The 23,364-nt window shown below is 38.8% G+C and overlaps 1 protein-coding gene across 3 annotated transcripts in view; it reads left to right on the top strand.

Annotated features, from left to right (window-relative positions):
* Window positions 1-4,195: 4,195 nt before the first annotated feature.
* CTTN (cortactin) overlaps window positions 4,196-23,364 on the top strand; it is a 34,255-nt gene continuing 15,086 nt past the window's right edge. Inside the window, exons 1-10 of one of the 3 annotated variants that reach the window (XM_065403119.1) lie at window positions 4,196-4,233; window positions 8,659-8,742; window positions 9,188-9,261; window positions 11,679-11,808; window positions 17,421-17,531; window positions 18,351-18,405; window positions 19,385-19,495; window positions 20,458-20,568; window positions 21,259-21,369; window positions 22,655-22,765. In XM_065403119.1, coding sequence (XP_065259191.1) covers window positions 8,659-8,742; window positions 9,188-9,261; window positions 11,679-11,808; window positions 17,421-17,531; window positions 18,351-18,405; window positions 19,385-19,495; window positions 20,458-20,568; window positions 21,259-21,369; window positions 22,655-22,765 — 898 coding nt within the window. In that variant the 5' untranslated portion in view covers window positions 4,196-4,233. Of the gene's footprint in view, window positions 4,234-8,646; window positions 8,743-9,187; window positions 9,262-11,678; window positions 11,809-17,420; window positions 17,532-18,350; window positions 18,406-19,384; window positions 19,496-20,457; window positions 20,569-21,258; window positions 21,370-22,654; window positions 22,766-23,364 lie in introns of those variants that run through there. The other 2 variants (XM_065403118.1, XM_065403120.1) reach the window with 2 other exon arrangements.

Raw genomic sequence — 23,364 nt, 5'->3', positions numbered from 1 at the left:
CTGTTTATTGTGAAAGTGTATCTTACAAATGTAGATTTTTTTTTTGTTACATAACCGCACTCAAAAACAAAACTGTGTAAAACTTGAGAGCCTACAAGAAGTCCTACTTCTTATTCAGCCAATCGCTAAGACAGACAAGTTTGTTGACATTTACGGGAAATAATGCTGCCCGCTTCTTACTTACAATGTCCCCTGAAAGTGAGAACAGGTGTTCACATGGCACTTTTGTAGCCAGTATTGCAAGGTATTTACGTGTCAGATATGCTAAACATTCGTATACCCCTTCATGCTTCGGCCACCATTCCAGAGGACATGTTTCCATGCTGATGACGCTTGTTAAAAAAATAATGCATTAATTAAATTTGTGACTGAACTCTTTGGGGGAGAATAGTATGTCTCCTGCTCTGTTTTACCCGCGTTCTGCCATGTATTTCATATTCTAGCAGTCTCAGATGATGGCCCAGCACATGTTGTTCATTTTAAGAACACTTTCACTGCAGATTTGACAAAACTACAGAACCTGAACCACCAAAAAAGAAAATCAACCTGCTGCTAGTGGCATCTGACTCATGATGATGAAAGTGAACATGTGTCAGTCTGCATGGTTTTGGATCATTATTGAGCAGAACCAGTCATCAACATGGATGAATGTCCTCTGGAATGGTGGTTGAAGATGAAGGGATATATGAATCTTCAGCGCATCTGGCACATAAATATCTTGCGAGGCCGGTTACAACAGTGCCATGCAAACGTCTGTTCTCACTTTCAGATGACATAAACAAGAAGCGGTCAGCATTATCTCCTGCAAATGTAAACAAACTTGTTTGTCTGAGTGACTGAACAAGAAGTAGGACTGAGTGGACTTGTAGGCTCTAAAGTTTTACATAGTTTTATTTTTTAATACAGTTTTTTTTGTACATAATTCTACATTTGTAAATTCAACTTTCATGCTAGAGATTGCACTACAGTACTTGTATGAGATGAAGTGAAAAATACTATTTGTTTTTTTTACTGCACAAATATTTGTAATAAAAATATAAAGTGCGTACTGTACACTTTGATTTCAATTACACCCCAGAATACAATATATTTTAAAATGTAAAAAACATCCAAAAATATTTAAATAAATGGTATTCTATTTTTAATCGTGTAATCACGATTAATTTTTTTAATCACTTGACAGCTCTAATTTTATTGTTTCAACTGATGTCTGGAAAGTAATTCAATAATGTTTAAGGTGTATCCTTCCACTTTCCTGTCTGAGTAAATTAAACACTCAATGTCTTATTTTGCATAAAGGAAAATGGAAAAAGGCTAATGTTCTTTTCATTAGTTTGAGTAACTTCAAAGATTTCTGGCCATTAGAAAGCTATAAGAACAAACTGCCTATATTAATATATTATTCTCATAGTCTGAATTTTGTATATCTGAATATTTAGAGGAAAATACATATTGCAGTGGTACAAGCATAAGCTAAGCCACTCTAAGAGCACCACACTGGGACTTGCACCCGTTTAAACTGGTTTTCAAATCAGTGCAGCTTGTGTGTAGATGAAAGGTAAAGGCAGACATAAGCTTCTGTAGTTCATTTTTCAGTGATGCGATGTTTCAACTTGTCCTCCAAGGCAACAGCTGCATGTTCAATGTGATATGAGAAATGGAGAAATCGTGTGAGTGATGTTTTAAAATACAATCACATAACACTTCAGTTTGCCTTTTCTTGCATAAATGAGCTTTCATTTTGTAGGTCAGCCTGGATACATTTCTAATTGTAGAGAATAATTTTCTCACTAGCAAGAGATGAAACTAAAAAAAAAAATCTCTCCCTTTCTTTGCCTGGCCTCCAGTTGAAAAGTGTGCTGTCCTAAAGCTGTAAAGGTTTTTACAGCACTGAAATGAAGGAAGCTGTCCATAGTTAATTTCTGTTAGAGCATCTGGAAAGTGGGGAATATACTGGGGAATTAGTCTCCCATAGAATGTTGTGGGAACATTTTCACATGGGGTATTCAAAATGACAGATGCTAGTTTATCTAAAATGGGGAACAGTTGTGAATTGGTAGGGAGATTGAGTAGAAGGACAAATAGAAAAGTGATAATGCTACTGATTTTTTTTGTTGTATTAACTTTTTAACAAATCTTTAATATAATTTTAATTTAAAGTTTGACCTTCTCTCTCTACCACCAAAGAAAAACATAGCAGCAACATGCCATTCTTAATTTTATGTAGGAACACTTCTTCAAGTGTTAGAGTATTTAAATCTGAACCTGAACCTGAATTTTAAGTAAAATAGATTATATATTTAAAAGTTTTGTGTATGTCATTATTCCAGATGCTTTGGCTACAGTAGCTGCAGTAAAAGTGAAAAGTTTGTGCATATCACCAAGAACTGAGCACTTCATTAGTTGATTTAAGAAAAATGATAGCAGGCAACTGGGAAAACTTTAAAGGAGTGATTTCTTGGAGATTTTAAGAGCAGGAACAATCTCTCATACAGAAAACACAGTTTACCCTGTTCAATCTCATCTCCCTTCTTACCTTCCACTACAGTTTATAAATAAAAGCCCTTTGAAAGAAGGGTGACAAGCATTTTCTACCACTGCTGGGCCTGTAGGCTATAGAAATGTATTAGTCTTTAAGTTGTATGATTAGAGATCCCTGTTTAAAACACCTAATGAATTTATGAGACAAAATAAACTTGGATTAACATAACAGCTGCTTGCCCTGGGGAAAGTGCAGCCTAGACCTAGATTAACCTACTACCATGGCTGCTCGAGGTCTGACAACTGTAATGTAAACGACTGCTGGTGGTGTACCTTTGTGGGAATTGAGAGACTGTTTTATAGTAATACACAACTTAAATTTTGTTTTAAAGTCCATGGAAAGCACTTCAAATAACCCTTTTTACCACCCATATAATTGAAATTCATTTTCAAATATTGTATTGTCTGATTCATGTGGCACCCAGATTTACAAGTCTAGTTCATTTGAAAAGAGAGACTTTTCTCTTTCCTCTTTATTATTTAGCATGAGGGATGTGTTTTACATTAGAAATTCAGTTCCTGTCTGCCTCCTGTTTTTTCTAAGACTATGGACAACTAGAGAACTAGCATGACTACATAAACACATCAAGCAAGTAAAACCACCTTATTAATTGAGGTTGAGCAATTTGTACTTAGACTTTAAACCAGTAGCATTTGTTTAATTCAAACGCCCAATTGATCTGTGGTGAAAGGGAGAGAAGAGGGGATTTTGATTGAAGTGCTTGCTGAATCTTTATTAAAGAGATGAAAAAACACACCATATATATCAGGGCCTTCCAACACGACCTTCCACAAAATCACGACCTTCCCCTCCAGGGAAGAAACAACAAAAACAACAACAAAAACATTTTCCAGTCCGGGTCCACTATAAAGCAAATTTTAAAACTGGAATAAAGTTTTTAATGAGACATTTAGATTATCCATATTTAATGTCCCTTATTCAAATTATAACAGTCCTGCCTCAAGGTAACATTTTTATTTCCTTGTCATTTGTACGGTTAAATTCACGCTAACCAATATTGTTGCAATGGGGTGGGGGCGATACTCTGTAGAGCTATCACGTTTTATCCTTCAGCAAGAAAGTCCCCACTTTTTGCTTATTTTATAGCCGTTTAAAAGGCGTCTCAATAGTAGTGTTTTCTGTGGGTCCCCCTGGCCACAGTATGTAATCTAAGCGCTCTCCCGGAATTTGCAATCCTTCGAGTCTAGTACTTTCATGTGGCTCATTCAGGTTATCCCAGTTTGACAAGTCTGACTTGTTGAAATAAACTCCTCAGAGCAGCAGAAGGAAGGCCCGGCACCAGAGAACTGCTTAGGATGCATGAATAATGGGCTCTGGAAAGCTGCCGGAGGGGCAGAGAGAGTGAGACGTGGGAAGCGCAGTGGAGATGGTCGGTTTCCCGGAGTGTGGTCTAGGGAGCAGCTCCGATCCAAGAAGCAACGATTCTTGCGTAGACAAAGGGATCTGGGAAGCTGCGGGGATAAGCAGACTGGGGGACTTGGGTAGCGCTGCTCGGGGCCCCATCAGCACTGAAGCTTGTGCAGCCATATCCCACCTCCTGACGTGTGATGAAAGAACAGGAAATGGGAGCCTGGGAGAAGCGGAAATTGCAGCAGCAGCAGCGGCAGAGCTAGGAAGCACCAGCCAGCAGCTGCAGAAGCTGTGCAGTCAGGAAGTGAGCTGGGAACAAAGTAAGTGGCATGGGCGCAATTCCCTGGGCAGAAAGCTGGGGATGAGGATGAGACTGTCTCCATTTGCTTTCCCGTGTTCTCCCCTTTCCCCGGGGGACGCTGCGGTTGCCTTTATCTCTGTGCCAGTTGTTTGGCTCTTCAAAGCCGTGGGTGTCCAAAGGAAGTCAGGCCACCCCCTTTGGGGGCGGGGGGGGCAACCGACCCGGGATTGGTTCACCACATCTCTCCCTATTAGCCCCAGTAAAGCTAGCGGGAGCTAGTCTTGGGCTTGCCCTGGCTTTAACTGGGGGTGTGGACGACTGTGGCTGCTGAAGGTGGTGGGGTTAGAGGAGACTGTGCCCGGGTTATATTTTCTCTTACGGGCTAATCTCCCCCCCCCCACGTTTTGATGACGGAGCTTCGGCTGTGTGTTGCGGTCGGGGTGGGGGGAGGCTTAGGACGGGGGCAGGATACTAGCTGCCCCAGAGAGGTGTTAATTATTTGTTCCACAGCAGCTGCCCGCCCGCCCCCCCGTCACGCACTGTACAGCTACATGACTAACTTTCTTTGTTTTCTCTCTCCCCTTATCCCGTCCTCCTGAACTGTGGCTGTTTATCTAGGGCCTTCAGCTAGTCCCCCTCTCTCTGCGACATCCAAGAGAGAGAGTGGATGGGGGGGTGGGGGGTGTGAACTAGGCAGTTTGAGCTATTCCCTGGGTCTCTCTTTCGGAGATATGGAAGTGGACTTCTCTGGGATACTGGGTGCCTGAAGCAGAGAGCTTCATTCTTTCACTGGGTTTACCTGTTTGAGATTGGGAGCAAGGCTGTTGCTCATTGTTTCCACTCTGTGCCTGGGAGGCTTGTGGTAGCCATGTCCATGTTACTGTCTAAAAGCCAGCCATCCCCTACTGAATCTGGGATTAAATGCAGATGGGTATGACTGACTCCAGGGCCTACAGTAGCTCTCTGTACAAGACTTCTGGAGGGAATGGGGTGTCTTTCTGTAATCAGGCAAATGAGGAACAAAGCATCATTAAGCGCAGCTGACTCCTAAATAGTTTTCCTTTGGAAGGAGTCACTATCATCTGGGATTAATTTTAAGTCTGGTTTTTAACTTGGCCTCTGGTGATGAAAGATTCTTCATGTGTCTCACTCATAGGTTATTTTTATGTGTGAAAATCTCATTCATCCAAACTGTCAGAGCTTGATAGCCCCGAGGCCTGACAATCTTTCGGTGTCTATCTGGGGTAGAAAACTGGTTATATTCTGAAGGAGACAATAAATAATTAGTACAATACACTTGTTTTTCATTGGCTTTCTTGGTGCTTTCCAGTAGGACTTCCACAATTGGATACTGTAATGGATTTGGAGCTACTCGGTAATATGCATAGATACTGTATGTTGACCTTGTTATTTGGATGCTTACTGTGTGACTATATTGGGTTACCTCAGTAAAGAGCTGTCTGAGGAAATAGGTAGGTAGAATACTGAATGAAGGTAGGCACTTCTCAGCAAACAGAAGTTGTTAAGGGACAGTGCCAGAACTGCTAGCTTTGATTATTTTTGTCTCCTCTAACCTACAAAACTGGTTTTGACCAGATGGGTTGGGAACACTGTTTAGAACAGAGAACCTCTAGCAGGATTGAAAAGGGATCCTCTCTCAAGAGAGGGCCAGTAGTTAAACTATTCAGGGGAACCAGATCGAGACACACAACTGCCCCTGACTGTGCCTGGAGACTTTATGCCTTTCTAGGTTACCATCAGAGAGTGGTAAGCTGGATGTGCATAGCCTGTCATTTTAAAATCCCGTTTTTCTTCTAATGCTTTGGTCTGTTTCGAAGAAAGCTGTGTGATCACTGGTCACAGACTTCCAAAGGTGCCTGCACTCAGTTGGGCCTGCAGGTTAATAATGGTGTATACACACATGCCTCAGTTCCCAGAAAGGTGTGGGAGAATTGCAAAATTCCTCTTGAGATAGACAAAGGCAGGAGGCCTAACATCTGAATGAGTACACCCTGAGAGATTATAAAGGGAAAAGAGGTGCAGTTAGCCCTTTCACTGTGACAGGTACCCATACGTTATTTGGCTTCAACAAGCATCTCTAGATACAGTGTTGCTGACAGAGTTAATTGACTGGCACCTCCCTCTTGTTGAGGGAGCCTGTTCTTAGCCCCTTGTGAAAGAAGGGAGCCTGAATTCCTCTACCTCCAAATATGCTTTGTGGAAAACTCTGTGGCTGCTGATTCGTCAATATGATAAAGGACAGAAGTGGCCTGATAAATCAAAAGTATATATTTAGCCTTTGTGTGTTTTGAACTGCAGTTCCCTTTTTCCAGAAATTTGACCGTATGAGTCAGTGACTCCTGGATACAGCCTGGATCATGTTTCTCTGTAGTCTAGTTTGAAAGAGATCTGCCAGAGCAGCAACTACTGAGGAAACCTATTATGGTGGGGCTGCAAATTATGCCCAGTAGGAAATGAGAAAACTTATTTGATTTTTATTATTATTACTATATCTTTGTGCCCTTTATAGTTACACTAACAGAACTCTGGTTGGGGGAGAGGATGGACATTTGTTATAATATAGTCTCTGACCAGGATTTTTTTAAATACTGATTTTAAAAAGTCCTTCAGCTTCCAGTCTTTCTTGATTACCACTTTTAACAAGGTTGAGGAGGAAACAAATATATTCAGAGTTAGGCTTGGATATTGCTAAACTCAGAATTGATATTATCTTGTAACTTGTAGGCTTCAGTGCAAACACTGAACAGTCATGTGGAGGATCAGTGCTTCAGTGGGTTGTGTTTGGATTAAGAGAGCAAGAATTGGATCCTTGAAGGGACTTAAGCATTGTAACACTGAGCACCACAGCACTTAACATTTAAAGAAATATTAGTATAGTTAAAACTATGAAATAATGAAGACCTGCAATCTGTTGCATCCTGTTCTTTGGATCTGATCCTGATCATGTGTGGAACACCCACTTGACTTCAATAGGAGCTCTATATCCAGAGGGTTTACAGGTTCAGGACCTTACCAAAGTTCACATCATAACATATTTGTAATCTCCTAGAAGCCCCAGCTCCATTATGGTAAGTACTGTACAAATGTGTAACAAACACAATCCCTGGCCTGAAGCACTGCAACTGTTGATTATTTCTGGATTTGAATGGTCCATTTTCCTCTGGATTGTACCTGAGGGGGAACTGTCCTTTCCTTTTCCAGATTGTATTTGTATGTGAAATATTTCGCCACGAGTGACAATCATTTATAAACAATTTCTTAATTAGAAAATAAAAGGTATGTATAGTAAGACAGAATGATAGAATATTAATGAACTTTACCCTTGTGCACTAGTGGAGGAAAAGCAACTTCCTCCAATCCATGTGAAATAAACAATTTGAGAGTTAAAATATATTTCCCAATCATACTTTTTTTGTAGAAATCCTAAAACATAACCCACTGTTGGCAGCAGCATCTATGCTGAACCAGATTTTCAAAAATGACTAATGATTTAGATGTCCTAACTTTGGGGTTCCCAACTTGATATGCTGCAAAAGGGTCTGATTTTTCAGAAAGTGCTGAGCACCTTCTCTCTGAAAATCAGGTTCCCTGACAGTGTCTCAAATTGGACACCCAAAATTAAATCTTCATAAAAAGACAAGAAAGCTCCTACTTCCTGATCCTAATACTTTCTTCCTTCTGCTTTATACTGAAACATTATGCAAACAGAGCATTAATATAAGATATGTACATATTTTTAATCAATTAATATTTTTAAAAATGTAGTCTGTGTACTATTATTGCATGTAAGTGGACAAATGCCTTCTAAATCAAAATGGTATTCAAACATTTTAAATTGTTCAGATTGTTTTCATAATACTTGATATATGAATCTCATTAATGTAAAACATGAAAGAAACCTACAGAATATAGCATTTAGCAATTTCTGTGCTCATCATTACTAAAGGCTAGAAAAAATGTTACTTTTAAGACGAAGTACACATATAGTATCCGAGTGTTAATGTCTTTTTTTTTTGTGAAGCAAACTTTAATTAGAAGACCTATTTGACCAGAGCTCATCAATGGTAGTGGTTTATCACATGTTACTAATAAATGAAGTAAGCACACACATGTTGACTCTTACCAGAAGGAACTTCCTCATTCTCTTTGAAAGAATGCCAATGATTATTTCTGGCCTTTTTATAATGTCAATAGAAAAAACACACTGAGTTATCAGTCTGGTTTGCAAATGCAACTGGACAACTGATATTATTAGTAACCACATCTGCTGTAACTGCCAATATTACAAATGTTGTCTAGTTAAATAATTTACTTCTCTAGTATATTCGGAATATTGGACTAGTCCTTAATCAACCCAGTCATAATGTGAAATGAATTTAAATGTAACTCCAGTGTGACAGTACTTCATTTGATGGTGTTTCAGATGTGGAAGGCTACTGCAGGTCACGCCATTTCTGTCAACCAGAGTGATGGAGCTGATGACTGGGAGACAGATCCTGATTTTGAGGTATGGTTCCCAAACTTTATTATTTAAGTACTGATGATGCTATATAGTGAAGATAGCTCTTCAGAGCAGGAACTACATCTAAGCAAAATATGCAGAGTAGATGGGAAATATTTGGCAGCCTGTACGAGAGAATAACTAGGATCCTTTTGTGTATGTGTGTGATTGACTAAATTGCTTTATTTAGCTGGGCATTGAAGGAAAAAGAGAAGGGTTTAAATGAAGACCTTGTAATGATTTTGAACTGGGAGTATGTTCTATGCATTGGCGATGACAGAAAAGACAGGGAAGTGATTGTAGTAGAAACAGGTGAATGGGGCAGTGAGGTTGTTAACTAATCTTTCTAGTTTTAGTGGCATGAGAGAACCTTAAGGCCTTCAAAGTGCTGAAACTCTGAAATCTTGGCTTAAAGTCTAATAATTTTTAACTTATTACATGTCTTTGACAGAATGATGTGAGTGAGAAAGAACAGCGCTGGGGTGCTAAAACTGTGCAAGGATCTGGACATCAAGAACACATCAAGTAAACTAGCTCTTCTTCTTGATTCCTTTGTGACTGTTAATGTAGGCAATTTTTGATAAGTTCAGATCCTTAGTAACTTACATCCTGATGGATAAAATATAAGAGACTCTCTATAGAGCATTGGTTACACAAATCCTTTCCAAAGTTGCAAGTCCTTTATGGCTGCCAGCATCTCTAGTTGTAAAATAAGAATTGATGTTATAGTGTTTTCTTCACTGGAAACATGATTCTTCTTGCCTCCTTTGTGTCTGCAGGCACCTTCAAAGTCTTGCTCTCTGGCTACAGGTTTTACAATTGCTCTTTGTAATAGTCACAATTACGCACTGGTGCTCAGCTGTGCTCAGGTGAAAAGATGTATATCACCATATAACATGTACATTTTTGAGGCAGGCGGTAACACACAGCTCCATTTCCTGGGGATAGATTTAGGCCCTATATTCCTAGAATTAGCTTTAAAAATGGTCGGCCTAACTTCTAAAAATTCTGGCATGTCAAAATATATTGTAACAATATTTTAGCCTCTATCAGAAAGGAAAATGCATATGTCACAATGGACCATCAGCTCGCAAGCTTGTTTAAATGGTAAGGTGCCTTACAACCAAATTCTCAATCTCGTACTTCCTAACAAGGCATGCTTGAAATTTTAGTCTCAAAACTGACTTCTGCATTTGAAAGGTAAAGAGTGTTCTAGCTCTTCCTTCTATCTTACATATTCATAGGGCACTAGTCACTGTAGTATGTAGGTGCCCATTGTTTGCTGAAGGAGTAAAAGGTCACAAATGCTGAAAATAAGGAACTACTGAAGTATATGACATTTTTAATAGTTAAATGGCCTACTTTGAGCAGACAACATCTGCTCAATGTGCAGCAGTAGTGAAAAAAGCTAACAATGTTATGAACCATTAGGAAAGGGATAGATAGTAAAATAGAAAATATCATAATGCCACTATATAAATACATGCTATGCCCACATGTCGAATGCTCCATGCAATTCTGGTCGCCTCATCTCCAAAAATTGGAATTGGAAAAGGTACAGAGAAGGACAACAAAAGTGGGGTATGGAACAGCTTCTATGTGAGGAGAGAATAAAAAGAATGGGACCATTCAGCTTGGAAAAGAGATGACTAAGGAGGGGGCAGTATGATAGGGGTCTATACAATCATGAATGGTGTGGAGAAAGTGAATAAGGAAGTGTTGTTTACCCCTTCACATAACACAAGAACCAGTGGTCACCCAATTTAATTAAATTAATAGGCAGCAGGTTTAAAACAAACAAAAGGAATTACACCTTCATAAAATGCACAGTAAGCTTGTGGAACTTATTGCTGGGGATATTGCGAATGCCAGAACTATAACTATTAGCTAAGATGATAAGGGATGCAACTTCATGGTCTGGGTATCCTAAGCCTCTAACTGACAAGCTGGAAGTGGACAACAGGGGATGGATCACTTGATAATTGCCCTGTTCTGTTCATTCTCTTTGAAGCATCTGGCATTGGCCACTGTCGGAAGATAGGATACTGGGCTAGATGGACTAGTGGTCTGACCCAGTACAGCTGTTCTTGTGTACTTTAGGGATCGGTTTTACTCTCTGGAGTACATTGCTGATATTTACAGGCTAAATATACAGCAATTATGCTTCAGGCAGCTTTAAACTCATGTGGAAAGTGTCTTCAAGCATAGATCACTGGTTTTCCCCCTACATCCAGCCTCTTTTCCTATTTCCAGAGAGAGAGGTTGTGGAGGGGAAAGGAAATCAACCTACTTTCAGTTCCTCCTTGTTTTATATTAGGGTAATGTCCAAAAGCCCCAACTGGGATTAGGACCCCATTGTAGAAGGTACTGTACAAATGCACTGGAAGAGATGGTCCCTGCCATGAAAAGCTTACAGTCTGTTTTCCCCCTTTCCCCCCACAAAAAAACCCACACTAGGAGAGAACTAACAAGAAATAAGTGAGTAGGGGAAGAGAGAATGCTACAGTGATGAGGGCCATATAAATACCTACATAGAGTAAACAAAAACAAAATCATATTTGGTAACTAGGTAATCAACTGTTCAGGATTAATATCAAATAGCAAACTACTCCTCCCTGTTATAGCCCAAATGCAGGATGGTAGATCTTAAAATGAAGGGTTTGTTCTGGATTTTTTGGTTTTTGAAAACAGATTTCACAATGAAATGAATGTCAAACTTCTTAAAACCAGACTTGAAGTGCTTGGTGTACTGAAGGATTTAAAAAAAAAATGAAATGCGTATTGTACACTTACCAGGATTTATCTTTTAATCCTAAAGTTAAGATCAGGTTTTTGGGTGTAAAATTAGCACATCAAGTAGAAAGTCTTGTCTCTGAGGAAGTCTTAACGTTAACCATGTCTATAACATTTATTATATAACTACTGGATTCTCTGTTTTAAAGCATTCACCAGCTGAGAGAGAATGTGTTCCAAGAACACCAGAGCCTCAAGGAGAAAGAGCTTGAAACAGGACCAAAAGCTTCCCGTGGCTATGGAGGGAAGTTTGGTGTGGAACAAGACCGTATGGATAAAGTAAGTGTAAAATGTCTTCTCAGGAGATGTATTGTGGATGGGTCTGATGCTGCAAGCCTTACTCACCTAAGTTCCATTGTAGTCAGTGAGATGGGACTATTTTTGTGAATTAGGCGTGTCAATATAAAAGTTTTGCTGTTTTAATGATATCAGTACAGTAAAAGTGCCAAACTCCCTAGTGTAGATGCAGTTATATCTGTATAAAAGTGTTCATACTGCTATAGATTATTTCAGTTTGGGAATCAAAATAACTTATGGCAGTATAAACCATCTTTATTCTAGTATAACTGTGTTCACTCTAGGGCTTTTGCTGATGTAACTGTCAGCAAAATATCACACCACTAACGCTAGTAAATACTTGTAAAACCTTTCTGTAGATCTAGGCTCTGTGTGATCAGGTCCTGTGTCTCATTTTACTCAAGGGAGTTAATGGGTCATCTGTGAGTGACAAAGGGAAGCCTTTTTGAGAACTGGTGCATTGGTGCTCCATACCTCTTCCTGGTCTTGTGATTTTTAGACCTCATCGCCTTGCTCATTAGTAAGGCTAAGATTTAGTCATGGGTAATTTTAGTAGAAGACATGGACAGTTCACGGGCAATAAACAGAAATTCATGGCCCCGAGTTCTCTCTCCTCCTGTAAATGTGTAGGTTTCTAAAGATTCTCTTCTAAATTAAGAAAGCACCTAGATATGAATAAATCCATTTTCTATTTCATTTGCTGCATCAATTCTTTGTGTACTTGAGACTGCCTTAGAATGAATGAATAAATAAATGTATTTATCTTTTCTTGAATTTGAAGCTAGCTCTCACTTCAAAAAAGCATGAAAAAATGAGCAGCGAGAAATAACCCAGATATCCAGAAAATGGCTTTGTATTTTAGGCAGATAGTAGTTGCAATCTTTGAAATATAAACTATTGAGTCAATATTTAAAACAGCTGTCAACATCAATGCACAGTATAAATACTAATGATCCTTAGGATTTTTAAAATAGCTGCATGCATAGTGATTGTATTAACATTAAAAGATGCTGACCAGAAGTTGTTCTAGTTGCTCATCTGCCCCCATTAGTTATCCAACTTATAATATCATTGCAGCACAATACTGTACTATAAGAAAATTAGAGCTAAAATATTGAGGCCTAAATAAGATTACATTTTAGTTTCTTGCTTAACTAACTTTGTGGGTACCTAGCAAGATGGCTTCCAAGATACTCCATTACCTATTAAGCATATCCAACGGATTTTGGTTTGTTTGTAGGCAGGGCGCCATTGTTTCACAGAAATTTTACTATATAAACCTCATTGTACCCTTAAAACAAACTAACACAAATCGATGGAGAACTGGGGTAAGAGAATTATTGGATTAAGTTATTAAGTCTACCTTGTGGGCTCCAAGCTCTCTAATGCTGGCTACTTATGCCTCCCCTCATCCATTTAGGATTCTAACTGAATGCATTAAATAAACAAATGCTCAGACTGCTTCTAAGGGGATGGTAAACAATTTTTGGGGGGTGGGGGGGAGCTAATAACAAATATTGCAGATAGTGCTGTATTTGTAACACTTAACTTTTTGTAAAAGAGCAACATTTTAACTGTCTGGATGTCTGCCCTATCAATACTTGTGATGGTGCAAACAGATCTTTAAAATGATACCACAATACCATAGAACAGTTTTTCCCAAACTTGGGACGGCGCTTGTGTAGGGAAAGTCCCTGGCGGGCTGGGCCGGTTTGTTTACCTGCCGCGTCCGAGGGACATACTGGCCGCCGCTTCCAGCAGCTCCAATTGGCCTAGAGCGGTGAACCGCAGCCAGTGGGAGCCGCGATCGGCCAGACCTGCGGACGGGACAGGTAAACAAACCGGCCCGGCCTGCCAGGGGCTTTCCCTACACAAGCGCTGTCCCAAATTTGGGAAACACTGCCATACAATTATTTATCCTTTAAAAGACCAGTCCTTTCCTTTTCAAGAGCATCTACCTAGCTCTTCACTGCAGGCAAAATCCTGCTTCCTTTTAACTCAATGGGAGTTTAACCATTGACTTCAGTAGGCCAGGATTTTGCCCTGAAGTCTAAATGTCATAAGTTTGATGTGGACCTGACTGATCACTTGCATAACTGCATGGGTCAGAGCTCCAGGATTAATTAAAATCTACCAGAGTACTGCTTCACCACAGGTTTCCAGTGGAGTGAGGTTTTTTTTTTTAAATCAATCTTTTGAATATTTTAAATATACAGAGTTACATCTTTGAGTACTTGACACTTGGTGTTTAGTTATGAAATAGGAAGAGAAGCTTTCCATTCTGATGTGGTGCCATGGAAGAAGAAAAAACAGATAGCGTACTGATTTAATTAGTTGAATTTGTTAAAGCAGGAAGGGAAACATCTAGCTAAACATACTGCTTAAGACTTTCAAAACAGTGCAGGGGGATTTTAACCACAGATCTTCCACAAAGATGTGTGAATAAATTCTCTGCACTGCTTTGAAAATCCCCACCCCCCCTTAAAAAAAACCCCATTGTCACTGAAAACTGGCCACCACCCATTATCAACAAGCTACATGAAAGAGACATACTGGGTTGGTCAGAATTATAAAGAAGTGTCTAACCTACATATAAATCAGAGTTGGCATACAGAATTTGGCAACATCTTATACTCCGATTAATAATTTCCACATTTTGTAAGTGGACAATTGCTTCATAATATTATGTTCAGCAAAGCTTCACTTCTTTATGTGTTGAGAATATAATTCTTTGCAGCTGGAGGTACTTTCAAAACTCTTTTGCTTAACTAGCCAAGGCTTCTGGTGACCTTGAGTTCATTTAAAGAGTCCAGTGTTATATTTTATGCCAGTACTGAACTGCTCATTTCACAAGGATTTCAGGTTGGCACACGCCTATTAGTGGCTCTCTGAATCAGCAGCAAACTTCCCAAAGCAAGGCTGACTGCAAAATGTAGTTTGCTGGATTCTGGTGTGGGCTGTGCATGTCTCATTTTTGTATTGTATTATCAGTCATCTTGACTCATGGAAGCAGCTTGGGTAAGTGTTAAGAAATGTATATGTGAGTTTCAATGATAACATGTTCACATACAATTTTCAGGCCAGTTGCTTGAACGCCTCTCTGGACTGAGTAGATGGTAGAAGTTTGAGCCCAGGTGACTCATTTAATCAGATATTCAAGAATTCCAGTATGGAACTCCACCTAACATCTTCCTATTGAATGTCTTTTATCAGGGATGCTCAGTTGGGTTTAAAATTCCAGTGTAGTCCATATATGTCTGTCAGAGATATTAAAGCAGGTACTGTATACTACAGAGAAAGATGCTGATATGGGAATCAAGGCTTTTAGTATTTTTTGCATATCCCAGTAGGCTGAGAATGAAAAATAAGCATTCCTCAATGGCTAAATGTTCAGTGCAGATGGTGCTCAAAACCATCAAAAACTAAAGCACAAGTATTGTATAGCTTCCAGGGTTCTGCTGATATAAGGATATGTTCACTTGAATCAAAACCAATTCTCTACCTCCCCCACTCATTTACAGATCCATGGGTACAGGGGGGCCTGATGCAGTGGAACCATTGCCATTCCACTGCATTGGACAACATGCTGTGAGCCAGAGCTTGAGTTCTATGCCACAGAACTCAGCTCCTCAATCTTTGGCAGAGTTACATGCAGCAGACCTTTCATTCATGGAGAGGAGTTGTGGAAGGGCTGTGGCAGCAGCTCCAGCCATTAGATTGGACTAGTAATCGCAGAGCCCTCTCGCTCAGCACAGGAACACTAGAAATCCTCTTCCTTGTCACATTTCCCAGTATCTGACCAAATTATTCAGTTTGGACACAGAGTGCAGGGTTTGGGGATTATACTAGTACTATATTAGTGCAAATTTGAAGCTTTATCAGTAGATAGAGTAGGATGCACTTTCTAGTGTGTAATTTCATACCATCTTGTCTTATTTGAAGATTGCTCCCGGCTCCTTTGTAATTCAATGTAACATTATTGTACTTTAAGATGTTATGCCTGACTCATGTTCCAGTGACTGATTGAAACAGAAGGGAGGGAAAAAAACCACATTAAGCCGTGAAATGGTCATGAAACCAGGCTTTGGAAAAGCTGTTGACTGATAAGAGATGGAATGTGCTTTGTACTGTCACTTGCCATTTTGTACTGTATAACGGTGATAACTTGAAAAGCAAATGGTGGGAAGTGGTAAGAGTCTTTATTCTGATATAGACTTTGGGAAAGAGAGAATGTCTAGCAGCTTCCTGTAGCATACTTAACTAAAATATTAATGTAAATGATAGCCCTAGCCAGAAGTTGTTTATAGCCATAACTCTAGCTTTCTGTACCATAAAACAGAAATGTGCCAATGATCATGGGAACCAACTTCAATTATTTTAGTTTTAATGTTTACTACAGTAATCAAATACCTTTCAACAATTAGCTGCCTACTTTTCTACTGCAATGGAAATTATTTTGATTTTACTACAGTGATCACCATTAGTCTTTTAGCAGATATCGATTCTCTATCTGAAATTGTCTGCTTGCAAAGACAGGAATTTGTGATAACTGTGTGTTGTTTGTAAATAGAGTCGGATTACTTTCCTCTCTCTCTCTCTGGTTTAAAAAAATTCCCTGCCAAAGTGTAATGAAGTGATTGGGCAACAAAGTGAAATAAGAATAGCATTCCTAGAAACATATTTTGTTGTTCAAGTTGCATGGGGCTCAAATAGTAAACTAGTGATCTGAGGCAGCTAATGACGTTTGACTAGAATTAACATAGTATATGAGGAAGTTTTTTTCTATCTGCATAACTTTTGGATGGTGTTATCTTCCAGAACTGTCATTCCTGTTTTCCTAAATTAATGATTATTTCTTTTAGGCTATGAAAATTCGTGGTTTTTTTAATGTAATACCACATCATAGCCTATGTTAGAAAAATGTTCTTGCTATCCAATGATAAATTTAATGTCTGGTGGATGTGAATGCTGCATTCAGTCTAGGCAGCCTTTGATGTTAGCCTTTTGCTTTAAACTTGCAGAATTCTACAAAGTTTCTTTTGTCCAGGAAGTATCTTGTGTTTAAGTTTGTAGTGATCATTTTTCTACTGTGTATGGTCGATAGCTGCATACACAATTATCACTCCTTCCAATTTTATTGGAAGTGAGGGCTCCCTTCTAAGCCTTGGATCATGGCAATAGGATTTGATTCAATATCTTTCCTTTTACCACCTCTGTAGTTTAATTAATTTATAAATCCTGGGTGAAACACACACACACACACACACACACACAGCCTCTTTCCTGGGATTTTGATCACTTTCTTTCCTAGGACTATATTGACAACTTGGTGACACAATCCTACAGATTCTTATTCCTATGAGAAATCTTTACGTGGGCATTTTGCAGAATTGGACACTTAACATACATGGCTTTCACTGTGCAACTGCTGCTAATGCTGACAATTTGCATGTCTAAAGAGCCACATAAATTATAAACAGGCCTCTAAGTGGTGCCTAATCTCAAACTTTTTTGTTTTTAGACTTACTAAGTATAGTGTGTTACCATTTTTGTTAGATGCAGTAATCCATTTTTGGATTTCTAACTTCTTTCAGTCAGCTGTTGGCCATGAATATCAATCTAAGCTTTCCAAACACTGCTCCCAAGTGGACTCAGTAAGAGGTTTTGGAGGCAAGTTTGGAGTACAAATGGACAGAGTTGACCAGGTAAGTAATTTCCTACAGTATTCCAGTTACTTACAGCAGTTGTGTTCATCAGTTTACATAGGGTATTGGTTTTATCATGCTAAAAACTGCTACTGTTAGGTGTAAACATCACTGTCATTCATTTTTAGCACTGCAATTTGTGCATATCAGTAAATTGGCTTTGGTTATTATGGATTAATACTTTCTTAAGAAACAAAAATCCTTCCCCCACAATTAAGTTGAAGGATGGCCCGATTTGAAAAAAAAGATTGAAAACATGTCAGTTAGCCAAGCTACATATGTTTATGTGACCAGAAAGATGAACACCAGGTAGGGAGGGAATTTAGCATGGTTTGGGGCGCCTAGCAAACTGAACCACTAGGCTGACTATCAAGGTGGGGAAACTTTCCCAGACGAAACATAAGAACGGCCATACTGGGTCCATCCAGCCCAGTATCCTGTCTACCGGCAGTGGCCAATGCCAGGTGCCCCAGAGGGAGTGAACCTAATACTGATAAAATAACCTCCCGCTGGAAGTGGTGGAAGCTCCAGTGTACTGAATCACTAAACCTGACAAGACCCTAATGTACTACAGGGAACAATCTGCTTTGGCAGTGGCTGAGAAAGATAGCTTAATGGATCTGTTCCTCTCTAATGTTTTGAGGATATTGGCCCGGAAATCTAAACAGACACTTATGCTCCAGAACCAAGAGGCTTGGAGCATCACTAAGCTCTGATTTCTTTTATGCTGAGTATTTTTCTGCTGAAGTAGACTATTTTGTGTTACTAATGTCTGACTTTTTTTTAGGAATGCTTATTACTGTATTATTTCTCCTACAGTCTGCTGTGGGTTTTGAATACCAGGGGAAAACAGAGAAACATGCCTCTCAAAAAGGTAAAGTGTTGAGGTGAATGTGTGTATGTAAATAAATAACTGTTATCAATATTAGCTGCTTGTTGTAAGACTCTACTACAATAGCTTGTATATAAAACTGTTGAGGAAACACTGTTTGTAAGGTGCCTAGCACAATGGGGCCTCAACCTGCATTGTCAGCTATCCAATTATTCTGCGTCCAAAATGATTTACTACTCTTTTGTAGTAAGTGGACTCAAAAACTACTCACTTGGCCTTAACGAAATGAAATGCTCTGTTTGTCTTTAAGGGTCTGACTTGTCCTTTGTTCCCCACCCCCAAAATATTTTAGACTGGGCTCTCTGGAGAGTCTGGGGGATGGGAGTGGGGCTGTCTGGGAGAGGTCACTGCTCCCTAGATTTCAGCCACCTGGCCCTGGTGAAGATAACCCCCAGGGGCAGCTTTAATTTATGCCAGTTCCCAGAAGGACTATATGCTAGTGGAGAATGGGGCATAGCAGAGCCTTTCTATTCTGTGCCCCTTCCCTCTCCTTGCAGTGATGATCTTCACCCCAAGCCCTCTCCTGCCTATATGACAAGAAGTAGAGGAGTAAGATCATACTAATGTTTAAAACTTGCTAGAAAACAAAATAAGAGTATAGCCTTGCATTTAATCTCTTCCGGGGGCGGGGGTGTTAATGGGGTTAATATTAATGAAGTAAATGGTTCCTGTGTTTTGGACAACTATAAATGAAAGGGCAGACTAAACGCAAAACACAAAATTACCTTAGGCAGAAGTTTTAACAGCATCCAGATTTACAAATAGGGAACATTGACACATACTTGTGACATCATGAGCCATAGTACTATGCTAAATTCTGCTTTTTGTGTTTGTAAGTTTTATTTTGTGGGCTAGTAGCTATTTTCAAACTGAGATATTATTCTGGATTTCTGCATTGCAACATTGACTATGACACATGGTGAGTTCATGTGTTTGATTGTGTTTTGTTCTCTGGACTCAGATTACTCAAGTGGTTTTGGTGGTAAATATGGAGTGCAGGCCGACAGAGTAGACAAGAGTGCAGTGGGCTTCGATTACCAGGGTAAAACAGAGAAGCATGAATCTCAGAAAGGTTAGTCGACATGCATGTTTTTTGTTCTATTTTTTTATGTGGTGCAGGTGCATTTACCAGGAACAGTCTTACAAAATATCTATCGATATTTACCAAAATGAAATATTTTACATCATTATGTACACTAGATAAGTCGTTAAAAGTTACTGAAAACTTTTTCTTCTTGAAGGAGAACTTTAAAACATACACTTTAGTTTAATGAACACAAGGATTCCAAGTGGAGGTCAAGTTTCAGTTACATTGTAACCAGAGCTGGTCAACAAACTTTTTGCAAAAAAACTTCTGGCAACTTTTGAAATTTTTTGACCAATCTAATATTAAAACCTTAAGTGCTCAAATACAGCAATGAGGTATTTCTAACAAAATCACCTGATAGTTAAAATGTAAATTTTACTAGTATGTCGGTAACACTTAGGGATTTCCAGAGTTAATATAGTGTTGTTATAGCTGGTCAAAAAATTGTTTACCAAAAAAAAAAAGTTTAAAATTTTTTCAGCAAACAAAGGGACACATTTATCTCAAAATCTTCCCATTTTCTGACCAGTGCTAAATAATATATTTGCATCACATTATTACCTGAAGTAACAAACCTTTTTTTTTTTTTTTTTTTTTAAATGGCGACCATACTGCTCTTGATGTAGCCGTAGAATTCCATTGTAATTTCACTGTTTCAATGCCTAGTTATAACTGAACTCTTTGAAAGATTAAAATTGCTCACATCGTTCAGTGCTTTGGCTAGCTTTGACACTGCTGTTTTATTTTCTCCTGCTTAAGGGGAAAACGTTAGGTGATACGTTCTGAAGAATTTAAGACTTAATATCCTGGATCTAGATTAGCCAGGGATGTCAGTATTCTTCTAATACATAATTTAAAACAAGTGGCTGTGGTTGAAGCAGTCTTGTCTTAATAGTGTCTTATTACTGTACAATTGTAAATAAAACTCTGTTTACTCCTGTCTCCAGATTATTCCAGAGGCTTTGGTGGTAAATATGGGGTTGACAAGGACAAAGTGGACAAAAGTGCAGTTGGCTTTGAATATCAAGGCAAAACAGAAAAGCACGAATCACAGAAAGGTTTTTATTAAACTTTATTAAATAAAAGTATGCATGGGTTGAGTCTAACACTGTTAAGTAAGGGTGAGAACCTCAAAGCTGGGAAGTATACTGTTAAAATATCAGCATTCTTGCTAGTGAGATTTTTTTTTAAACTAGAAAGTATGTAATTGCAAAATCCATCCCCAATCTTGCAATCTGATCCATATGGGAAGACTTTGATACCCAGGTGGAGTTTCACAGAAGTCAGTAGGACATGATGGTCTTCAGATGCAGATCAGATTGCATGACTTTATAACTATAATACAAATAATAAACAGCAATAATAATAATATCTGGATAAAGAACCATATCATAATATGTTTTTTTGGTAGCGTAGAGGAGGTGTGCTGCATGCATCAGAATTGTCCTTCTCTTATCTGCCATGTACCTATTCTGTGAATGTTGAGATACTTACTACAGTGTAAATTAGAGTATTGTGGGGGTGGGCTGTTCTGCACTTTCTGACTTTTATATTAGTTTTTCGGATTGCTGTGCTTCCCATTCCCCACTGGGGAGGTGACTTGGCAAGGGGAAATGGACCATGAAAATAATTCAGTACCATTAATGAAATACTAGGGGATAAACTGTCCCATCTATAATATCACTATTTTGTTCAAAATGGTATCTGTAACAATCACACTAATGGCTTGTGGAATTTTATGTACATAGATTATGTGAAAGGATTTGGAGGCAAGTTTGGTGTACAGACAGACAGACAGGACAAATGTGCACTTGGCTGGGATCATCAGGAAAAAGTGCAACTGCACGAATCCCAGAAAGGTACGTTTGAGTTCAACTTCTTAACTACACTTTTAACATGCTTCTGGTTCATTTTACAGTTTATTTTCTCTGCAGCTCTGGTAAAACTATTTCATAGTAGCTAACATTGTAGTTGCTTCTCCATGTTTGAAATGTTACTGTGTTGCAGTCGGTGGAATGTCTTTACAACCGGTTTAACAAGTCATGACTGGTATTGAGAGCCACTGAAAATATTGATTTAGAGGGCCAGGAGATATGTTGGAATAGCCTTATGAATCTGCACTTAGCTTGGATTCTTGATTTTTTTTTTTTTTTTTCCCCAGTAAAATTTTGGAAGCCAGCCTGTCAGAAATGACTCCTATCCTATGTAAACTACCAGTTCATATACCAGGACAAATCCTGCTCACTGTACTCCAACTATTTTCCTCTTCCTTGCCCTATTCTCCCTCTTCCCCCCCCCCCCCCAAAATGTATACCCACACCTGCAGGAGGTAGAAACTCAGCATCAGCAATACTGACCTCTTCCTTCTCACCCAGATTTTCATGGCCTCCATGAAGATGGGGAGGTCTGCAGCCATAGTCTTTTCCACAGTGGACCAGTCCGTGCTGCCCCCACGCTGAAAGGGGATCTCAGTCTTTTCCCTTTGTAGCTTCCTGTGAGAAGGGATGATCTGTGCCCTCATCTTAGCCCCTTATATCAAAATGGCTGTGCCAGAACAGCTATCAGTGAATGGAACATAGTTCTGAACACAGATTTTTTTTTTTTTTCTTCAGAGCAGTAGCAAGAATATTCCTTATTTTTGACAATGCCAAATAGGAGTAACTTTAGGATTTTTTCCTCCTGATCTGTATTCCTTTCAAGGCTGGGCTATAAAGTACAAATGTGATGGCATCCATGAAATAAACTTAATTTGCTCCTAAATATTGTCCTACTCACATATTATATTTATCTTTTGAGTACATATGAATACAGACATAATCTGATCATGAACATATTTTAATATCTGAGTGCATGTATACAGTATAAACAGTTGTGCAGAGAAGTGTTGTCTGCAGTATAGGAAGAGCTGCAAAATATAGCTAAGAACATGGAATTGTCTCTATTATATTCCTGTTAATATTAAGTGGAGCTGGCCTCTTCCTAATCCCCAGTGGAATTGTTGACATTCTGAATATACACTTAAAAATGAGTGTTCAGATTCTTCTAAAAGTACTCCTGATTCATCAGAATTGCTGCTGATGGTTATGTCTTTTGAATGTTTCTAACTAAACTTATCTGTTCCTTTATTACATGTGGCTTTTTCAGATTATAAGAGTGGTTTTGGAGGGAAATTCGGTGTTCAAACAGAGAGGCAGGACCCATCTGCTCTGGGGTTTGAATACAAGGAGAAACTAGCCAAGCATGAGTCTCAACAAGGCACAGTCTCCAGTTGTAACTTTCTTAGTGCAGCCACTTCTAACACAGACTTAAATAGTCATGTAAAAAGACTGATGTGTGCCATAAGTAATCTAAAGAAGACATTTTTTTTTTTTTAATTTCTATCCCCATGTTATCTATCAACATCAGGCTATTTCCTTAAAATGAGCTGTTAAACATGATCTCATCATAAGCCTATATTAAGGATATGGGTTCATAAAATTCCAAATGCTGCAGCTAATAAAATAGAAACAGATTTCCAATATTTAGTTCATGGCACTACACCAGCATTAGATCACACTAGCTTAAAAGTCCAAATGTAAACCTTTGCCTTAGTTGAAATAGTAGTAAATTATAGCATGTTATAAAGCTGCCTTTATTCATTGTGAGATAATTCAGGTATGAACTACAAGTTCTAGTTTTCCGATGACATCTTAAAATGAGAAGTCTGATAGTGTAGAGTTTTTTGGAAACCCTAAATCACAATTGTATAATTGCAATGTATAAAGGTGGTTAATAAAGCCATGCATTTATTCTGATTTGACAATACACTAAAGACACTATTTCTAACAGCAGCCAATATGTTACATACTGTCGTG

This window comes from Emys orbicularis, chromosome 4 (assembly GCF_028017835.1).
Source record: "Emys orbicularis isolate rEmyOrb1 chromosome 4, rEmyOrb1.hap1, whole genome shotgun sequence".
NCBI lineage: Eukaryota > Metazoa > Chordata > Testudines > Emydidae > Emys > Emys orbicularis.
This window is presented reverse-complemented; position numbering and strand designations above follow the sequence as displayed.